The 8,665-nt window shown below is 55.4% G+C and overlaps 2 protein-coding genes across 4 annotated transcripts in view; one reads left to right on the plus strand and one right to left on the minus strand.

Moving 5' to 3' along the window:
- The window catches only part of PCSK7 (proprotein convertase subtilisin/kexin type 7), a 52,523-nt gene extending 45,547 nt beyond the window's left edge, over nt 1-6,976 (minus strand). Inside the window, exons 1-3 of the mRNA XM_024216383.2 lie at nt 6,891-6,976; nt 1,330-1,842; nt 336-470 (exon numbers count right to left, since the gene is read on the minus strand). Of these exons, the coding sequence (XP_024072151.1) occupies nt 336-470; nt 1,330-1,830 (636 nt within the window). The 5' untranslated portion in view covers nt 1,831-1,842; nt 6,891-6,976. The remainder of the gene's footprint in view (nt 1-335; nt 471-1,329; nt 1,843-6,890) is intronic.
- Nucleotides 6,977-7,045: 69 nt separating this feature from the next.
- The window catches only part of RNF214 (ring finger protein 214), an 18,042-nt gene continuing 16,422 nt past the window's right edge, over nt 7,046-8,665 (plus strand). For 2 of the 3 annotated variants that reach the window (XM_026657911.2, XM_026657913.2), the window contains exon 1: nt 8,131-8,364. The gene's annotated coding sequence lies outside the window, so the exon portion shown is untranslated. Of the gene's footprint in view, nt 7,256-8,130; nt 8,365-8,665 lie in introns of those variants that run through there. The other variant, XM_026657912.1, reaches the window with a different exon arrangement.

The raw sequence follows: 8,665 nt of genomic DNA on the forward strand, positions 1-8,665 counted from the left end.
CCTCCTGCACACAAGAGACACGCCAGGCCAGTCAGCTACTAGAACCAGAGTGCAGGAGCCTCCGGTTCCAGCTCCCGTCTCACCCATTCCCAGTGACCGGCAGGGACTGCGGGAGAGGACTAGCATCAGTGGCACAAGAGACACCTCCAGGTGGATTAAGAAGTGCTGCTGCGAATGGGCTCGGAGTCCTGTGAACAGCCACGCGGCTGCCAGCTACAGCGGAGCTACAAGGGGAAGAGTTTCATGTCTGGGCTGTTCCTAGGCCACTACTGGCTGCTCTTATCTCAGACCCAGCTGGCGCATCCCACTCCAGAGCCAGGCTGTGGGGTACTCACGTAATTTGGCTGTATATCTTGGCTGGTGTGCTCCACGCCATCATCCACGACCACGACGGTCACGCCGCGGCCTGTCACGTTCCGCTCCCACACGCCCGTCACATTGATATCCTTTCCCGGGGTCCTCCGATTGTTCTAAGCGCCGGCAGAAAGAAGGAGGGGTGAGCAACAGCAGAGCCGGGGCAGCGGCTGGGGAAGGCGGGTCAGAGCGCACCGGGATCCTGGCTCCCAGGCAGATGACAGGAGCATTTGCTCTCAGCCATTGCTTAGGGGAGGGCATGAAGCTGATGGGTGGGAGTGCAAGAAGCCTCGTGACAGAGTCCCTATGGGCCTGACTTTCAGAGACGATGAGCACCTAAAGCTCCCAATAGCCAGCTGGAGCTGTGGGTGCCCGGCACTCCCAAATCAATCAATCAATCAAATCAGGCCTTAAACTGGTACCTATCCCCTGCAGCAGCAGGAGGGCTTGGGAACTTCCATACCAGTGTGAAACGCAGGCCATTTCCCCGGCACAAAGCTTTGTCTGGCCTCTGCTCAGGTTCAGTTGCCACCTCCCTATTCCAGTAAGAACCAGAACAGGTCAGTTTCTCACTCTCCCAGCCCGGCTGATTTCAAGTGAGCACGCCACTGGTGAGAGGCGCTGGATCACCAGCCCTAGGAGATGGAGAGAGAGGCGGGGCATTCCCCTGCCCTGGGGGAACCACCTCCAAGGATGGGACAGGAGCTCATTGCCCTATTTGCCAAGCGTGCCAGCCAGGGGCCCAGCCAGGGCAGTGGTTTGGCGACGTGATCACTTGTGCGCTGGGAACTGGGCCAAACAGTTCCTTTGTTTCTTGGAGTTTAACGAAAGAAAATCCCTTCTGATCTCCAAGAGGCCGCCCCCCCCCCCCGCCCTGCATTTCCAGGCAAATCCCAGGGCTCACCCTGCCAGCACTGCAGCCTGCCCAGAGCAGCAGCGAGATCCCACAACCACTAGCCCAGGAAGGACACTCACCAGATGCCACTGGTTGGGGTATTCGGGGTCATTAAAGTGCAGGCTGCGTTTGGAGCGCTTCAGAAGCTTCTGCTCAGAGTGCCACCGCACGCTGTCGTGCTGTGCAAATAAAGCCTCTACCGACCTCCTTATTGCTTCAGGTCCTCGTTCTGTCTGGCCATTTGGTTGGTGGGCGAAGAGGTAACGGCCCTTTAACTCCCCGATCCGGCCCAGGTTCACCAGGCCTCCCGTCCTGGCCAGTTCGTCGGCCTGTCGCTCCAGCTCCTCCTCACGGGAGGACAACCCCACTGGCACATTTAAGTGCACGGCCCAGGTTAACTCTCCAGAGCCTTGAGCCATCTCCTGGGTTTTAGCCCCAGGCTCGAGTTCTGAACCATGTGCAAGTCCATTTGGCATGAGCAAGGGAATCCAGGCTGGAATCAGCCAAAGGCACGCGTGGATACACAGTGTAGCCTCCATGACAGCACTCCATAATGGCACCTTCCTCCTCCAATGCGGCATCAGACAAGCGGGCTGCAGAGGGCAAAGACCAAGAGTGAGAGTCCTTCACACAACTGACTTAGAATGCGCGCTGGGTTTGGGTGCTTCATCCCCGATCACATAACTGAACATCCCCTGGACCAAAAAGCCCCACATCCCTCCTAGAAGCTCGCCCTTAAAACGAAGCCATGACTGCACAACCCTTTGGTACAGCAAGGGCAGCACCAGGCTCCTAGAGAAGTGTTTGTGTGCTGACTGTCACGGAGTTAGTCGCCTTTCCAATGTTAGATTTGGAATTGAATATGCCACACCCAGCCTAGGAGAAAATATCCTGTCATCTGGCAGCCATGAACCCATTGTGGGCGAGTGAAATTACTGCCTGCAAGACAAACTGCTGATTTGTATCGTGGGATCATTGACTGATGGGCAGATTCAACCCGAGGTGCAACATGGAAAAAAGTCTCCAGCCTTGGGTTTCCTTTTGAATGCTGCTGAATGGCAGAACAAAAGGACAGTTTGCCTGATCGTCTCCTCCTCTGGCTCTGCTCAGACAGCTGTGCCCCAGACTGCACCGCAGGGAAGAGGCATGAGGCTAACAACATAAAGCTACACAGAAACAAAACATTACAACACCTCTGTAGTTACGTCAGATGGACACATTTGAGATCCAGATCCTTCTTGGAAAGTCTCCTTAAACATGCTCCTAGCCTGTCCCAGCAGAAGGAACCTCTCTCTGTGATCCGACTCTCACCTGCTCGCAACTTGAGGCAGCATTGCAAACTCCACAACCAAGGATCTGAGTTTGGGTTTCGGTGAAATGTCGCACTGAAAGCCAGTCCCACTTCACGCAGGAGTGAGAATATTCATATCACCCCCCGCCCCCGACCTCTGTATGCACCTGGGCCAGTGCATTAATAGTCACTAGAGTTCTGTGATACATCACCCCACCAGCAGTTTAGTTGTTAACAATTACACAAGAGCTTTCCCCCCTACTCAGTTTACAAGCATGTGAAATAAGTCAGTGGGGTACAATTCCTGTCAGACACCATCAGCAATTAATGCTCATGCTGGCTAAAGGATCAGGGAACAGGGCTGGAGGGGCAATTAAAAAAATAAATCACAACCTATTGTGAAAAGGGAACATGAATGACTGTAACAGGCTTTTTGCTTTTAGCTCATTAAAAAGTGTAATGGAGATAAGAGATCTCACACAAACGAATCGTGAAAGCTTAGTTTCAGGGGTGAACAAATCAGACAGATGGGCTGCTACACGGCAACATTTCATTGTCCACTGCATTCCTGTATCTCCATTATGAAGTGATGCACCACAAGCCAGGACCCAGAAGCCTGTCTGCAGATTGCAGAGGAAAGGGGGGTTTCCGTAGTGGCATGTTGTTGCTGGAGGCCAAAGCCGAGCTGCTCACTGAAATATTACACTAAGCAGCTGAGTCAGAAAAGGTCACACAAGTTCACGGTTCATCTGCCTTTCCCAAGTGCTCCTTTTAAGCTCCAGGAGGCAGACTCTGCACAAGCAGACTACGGTCAAAAACAAACAAAAAAGAACAAAAAACAGCTCTACTATCTAGCCCAGTATCCTGTCTTCCGGCAGCAGCCAATGCCAGGTGCTCCAGAGAGAATGAACAGAACAGGGCAACCAAGTGATTCATCCCCTGTCGTCCCTGCCCACCCTGGCTAATAGTCATTGAAGGACCCATTCTCCATGAACTTTTGGAGCCCCGTTATAGCTTTGGCCTTCACAACATCCCCTGGAAATGAGTTCCTGTGGTTGACTCTGTTGTGTGAAATACTACTTCCTTATATTTGTTTTAAAGCTGCTGCCTATTCATTTTATTGGGTGACCCCTGGTTCTTGTGTTATGTGTCCTGCCCTCGGTTTCCCTTTCTATCTCAAGTCTTTCGGATCAATTTCCAGTATTTCCCATTAGCACACTGAGTGACAAAAACACAATCAAGCTGCGGACACAACACCAAACCAACCAACTGTGTTAGATCGGGGTCTAGGGAATAGAGCTCCCGGGTTTCTTTCCCAGCTCTGCCATGGACACTGTTCCAACAAGGGGTTTAGTAAGGTTTGAATTTGTTCAGTAATTAAAGAGCCCTCAGAAGTCAACTTGACTGGATATATTAAATAGTTAGTTAATTAGACAGCACATAACAGAAAGAGTGTAGATACCACAGTCTGTGAGAACCAGTCCTACAACCCGCCACAGGCAGCCTGTGCTCTTTGCCTGTTCCAATTACCTGCATACAGCCTAGCACAGATATACCCAAGGCTGTTCAGAAGTTTCGGTTCCTATTGGTTCCTCTTTTCTTATACAAATATAGATTATTTTTAGTCCATTTCCAGACTTTGTCATATTTCATAAATTTTCAACTGCATAATCAATAGCTGCTGCTTACTCATTTTTGAATTCTTATCTACTGCAGTTAGGACATTGCTTGCTCATTCAAAACGGTAGGGCTCTGTGTCAAAGGTTATTTTTCTGAACAGTTTTAGCAAATCAGTACTTCCCACTTTTTTAACGTTTCTGCAAGGCACTTTGATAGCTAGCTGTCTTGTGAGCCAAAATATCAGGCCTATGAAAAACTGGCCTATTGGTTACACTCAACCGTCACGTCTCCTCAGTTTACTCAACTATAAAATGGGGATGATAGTTATCCACCCTACGAAGATTTTTGAGGCTTAATTAACTTCTATGAAATGCTCCTTGAACGCACTTAGAAAATACAGAACATTCTTAGTAAATGGTTAACTGAGGCAATACCTATTAGCCAAACTACTGCTACATTAATGAACAGCTTCTCTTTGAAACTCACTCACTGACATCCACGTGGACAAGACATGCACAGAACTAATAACATGAATGATCCTCTAAGTTGACAGGCCTCAAGTTTTACTTATTATTTACCCTCTATTAAATGGTTTGTTTGAAGCAAAGCTATAGTTACGCCAGGAAAGCACTTGCATGATCTACCCTTGAGTTGTTCATACAGTATGTTTGAAAAGTCCATGCATGTAGTTCTTTATGCATACCCACCTGCAAGAATTACAGTGTTAATGTTCTCTAGTGCCTTGCGTATAACTGACAATCAGAAGTACCCCCAAAAAGTCTGTATTAGCATATAAGAGGACTTCACAACATCTGGCAGCCCTAAAGACTTTACTATTAGAACTTACCATATCCACATACAGAAGTTGTACTCAGTTAACTGCAGTGGTTGAATATCAGCCTTTAGTTCAATTAGTGCAACTTCTATGTGTAGGCACACCCTTAAAGTCATCATGCCGAAGGCCTAGGAAGTATCATTGCATTTCTCTCATGCTCAGGGTTAGTCATGGGCCCCGTTTATCTTGTTTCACTGTTTGTTCTGTTCTAAACTGTAAGGTTTTGTGGTGCAGTTAGAAAAGAAAAAGAACTCAGGAAGACCTGGGGGTGATTAAACCTGCAACATCTGCTTGCTCAGCACCTCAAATGCCTAAACTCTGACTCCATGACACTCGAGAAAATCAAACAGGCCTAGATGTTGGGAGAGGGAAACATGCCAAGAGCTGGAGAGCGTGAGAACTGAGTGTGAACAGCTCAGAAAGTGGTAGACAGTAGTTGGAGGAAATGTATTGCAGATTGAAACTGCTAACTCAGCACACGGGATGCCTTCAGCCAGGTTTCTATCCTACTTCGCCCTGAGATCTACGTTCCCTTCCTCATTCCCTACCCCAAACAGGGAACTTTTATATGACTGATCTCCTCTAAGGAGGAAACTGATGGCTGTAAATTTCTGAACACACCAGTTGCTAAAACCTTCAAAGTTTCCCCACTTCCGGAAGAGACAGGGTGCTGCTGAAATAGAGAAAACAAGCAGCCAAAGCCAGACCACCTGACAAAACTACACAGAGGCCACTGAATAATCCTAATTATGATAGATGACATTTTGATTTTCTATAAGAACTTATTCTCGGATGATCCCAAAGTATTTTACACACAGTAATCGTTGTTCGCAAGTATCATCCCTGACTCATGTGGGGAAAAGGAGGCACCGGGAAGTTAAGTCACACAGCACATCAGTGGCAGAGCAGGATAGGAACCCAGAAACTGTGACTCCCAACTGAGTGTCTAGTTCTCCTGACTCTTTCCATGCCCAAGATAGGCAGGGATACATGAAAGTTCTGCAGACGTGTCTTGGTCCAGCCCCCAGCAAATGGGACAGGATTAGCCCCTTCAGAAGAGGGTACACTTTGCGCTTTCCCAGCACCTCCTCCTAAACACACGGGAAGAGAGAGCTATTTGGGGACTGGAGGAGGAGGGGAGTTGGATAAATCACTCCTTTAAGGGAAGAATTAAATGCTGTTGTGTGTTCTCCATTCTCTAGGACAAGGGACCCCTAACTCCCAGCTCTCCCAGCTGCCTAAGCCCCCTCCCTCGCTCCCCTTTCCCCCGGCTTCCGCTTGGCCCCCTGCCAGACTCTGTCCCCACACCAAGCTCTCTCTGCCCAGTTCTTTCCTTTGCTCTCCTCACCTTATGTCCGTCCCCTGCTGACCCCTCTGCCCGGCTCCCTGAACCCTCCCCCTAGCCTCCCGCCTCGCCTCATTCCTGCTTCCGACTTGGTCCCTAGTCCCTTTCCTGTGCCCCGAAACTGCCCCTGCACCCCACTGCTCTGCCCCCCAGCTGCCCCTGCCCCCCACTGCTCTGCCCCCCCAGCTGCCCCTGCACCCCACTGCTCTGCACCCAACTGCCCCTGCACCCACTGCTCTGCACCCAACTGCCCCTGCACCCACTGCTCTGCCCCTGCCCCCCACTGCTCTGCCCCCCAGCTGCCCCTGCACCCCACTGCTCTGCCCCCCAGCTGCCCCTGCACCCCACTGCTCTGCCCCTGCACCCCACTGCTCTGCCCCGCAGCTGCCCCTGCACCCCACTGCTCTGCCCCTGCACCCCACTGCTCTGCCCCCAACTGCCCCTGCACCCCACTGCTCTGCCCCCCAGCTGCCCCCGCAGCGCACCCCCCCACCACAACAGCTGCCCCCTCAGCTCCCCGGTGCCCCCTGCTCTGCCCCCCAGCCCTCACCGTGCAGGGAGCCTCATGGATCGGAGCGGCCCGGGGCCCTCTCGCTCCCTCCCGGCTCCGGCGGCTCCTCGCCCGGTGGAGCCCGCACCGGCCCCAGGATACAGTGTAGCCGATGACAGGTGCGTCACGTCCGCCCGTCCCAGGGACCCGCCCCTAGCTCCGCAGCGGGAGGCGCGGGGTGCTCGGCCGGGAGGGGGCCCGGGGGGTCCCGCTCCCCGCTCCCCTGCAGCGCGCCCGGGCGCCGGCTCTAGCACCCACGTGGTCAGCGTTCGGGGCCCTATATCGCCCACGGGCTTCGATCTCGGGCAGTGTGCGGGGCGCAGGCTGGCGGCTCTCCACTGCAGGGTCGGGTGGCCAGGGGCTGGGTGAGCCTGGGGGCACGCCTGGGGCTCCCCGGTCCCCCTGCACGCCCTCGGCCCAGGCGCTCGGCACCCAGGGGTGGCGCTTTTGTCCGGCTGTATTCCTGGGGGTTGCCTCACACGACATCATCTCTAATTAAAGTTTAATCTTTAATTCCTGGAGACTCCAGGCCAGTCCCAGGGGGTTGCCCCCCTCCCTCCCTCCCTCCCTGCACCCAGGTCACTGCCACTCCCAGCGCCTCCCTGGGGCACTGGCCGCTCCCCACAGGCCTGTCCCTGGAGCCGCCAGCCCAGGGCGAGGGTGTGACGCCCAGTGCCCACAGGTCCCCAAGGGGGGACGGTCACTGGGTATTGGTTTGGGGTTGTCCCAGTGTCTTTGGACAAGACCTAATTCCCTGGTCAGACCTGAGCTGCCACGGCCCCGTGAGCCTGTGCCACCTTCCCGGGCTCAGCTCTGGGTGTGCTCTGCCCCCCAGCTGCCCCTGCACCCCACGGGCTCAGCTCTGGGTGTGCCCGGGCTCGCTGGGCTCAGCTCTGGGTGTGCCCGGGCTCGCTGGGAATCCCATGCTTGCAACGGCGGGACTTCTATCGGTTCCCTCCCGGGGCGAGCTCGCTGGGGTGTCTGTGGGGTTCCCTCCCGGGGCGAGCTCGCGAGGGTGTCTGTGGGGTTCCCTCCCGCGGCGAGCTCGCTAGGGTGTCTGTGGGGTTCCCGGGGCGAGCTCGCTAGGGTGTCTGTGGGGTTCCCGCCCCTGGGCGAGCTCGCTAGGGTGTCTGTGGGGTTCCCGGGGCGAGCTCGCTAGGGTGTCTGTGGGGTTCCCGGGGGGAGCTCGCTAGGGTTTCTGTAGAGTTCCCGGGGCGAGCTCGCTAGAGTGTCTGTGGGGTTCCCGGGGCGAGCTCGCTAGGGTTTCTGTAGGGTCGCTGTCAATAGCGCCCTGTGACAGGGCCCGGGCCTGCCGGAGCCGGACCCCCGGCCGCAGGGGGCGCTCTCGGGAGCGGAGCCAGCTCCGGCCGGCGGTGGCGCCGCCTCTTCGTCCCGCTCGCTCCGCCGGCTCCTCGGCGAGCGGCCCAGGAAGTGTCCGGCGAGGGGGCGCTGCTAGGCCTGGCTCCGGCCGCAGGTGGGTGCGCGGCCCCGGCCCGGCCTCCGTCCCCCTCTCCCCCCCCCCGCCCCGCTGTGGGGGCTCCGCTCCGGCCCCCCTCTCCCCCCCGCCCCGCTGTGGGGGCTCCGCTCCGGCCCCCCGCAGCTCCCCGGGGGAGCTCCCCTCCGTGGGGGCTCCGCTCCGGCCTCCCATGGGGGGTGTCTGAGCAAGCTCCCCATCTCCTGCCCCAAGAGCCCCCTTGGCTCCTGCCTGAGAAGCCCCCTTCTCCCCCGCCCCCGACCTGTGGGGCCCCCCCGACCTGTGGGCCCCCCCCCCCGAC

The sequence above is a fragment of the Terrapene carolina genome, unplaced genomic scaffold (assembly GCF_002925995.2).
Source record: "Terrapene carolina triunguis isolate 2854851 unplaced genomic scaffold, T_m_triunguis-2.0 Scaffold374, whole genome shotgun sequence".
Lineage (NCBI taxonomy): Eukaryota > Metazoa > Chordata > Testudines > Emydidae > Terrapene > Terrapene triunguis.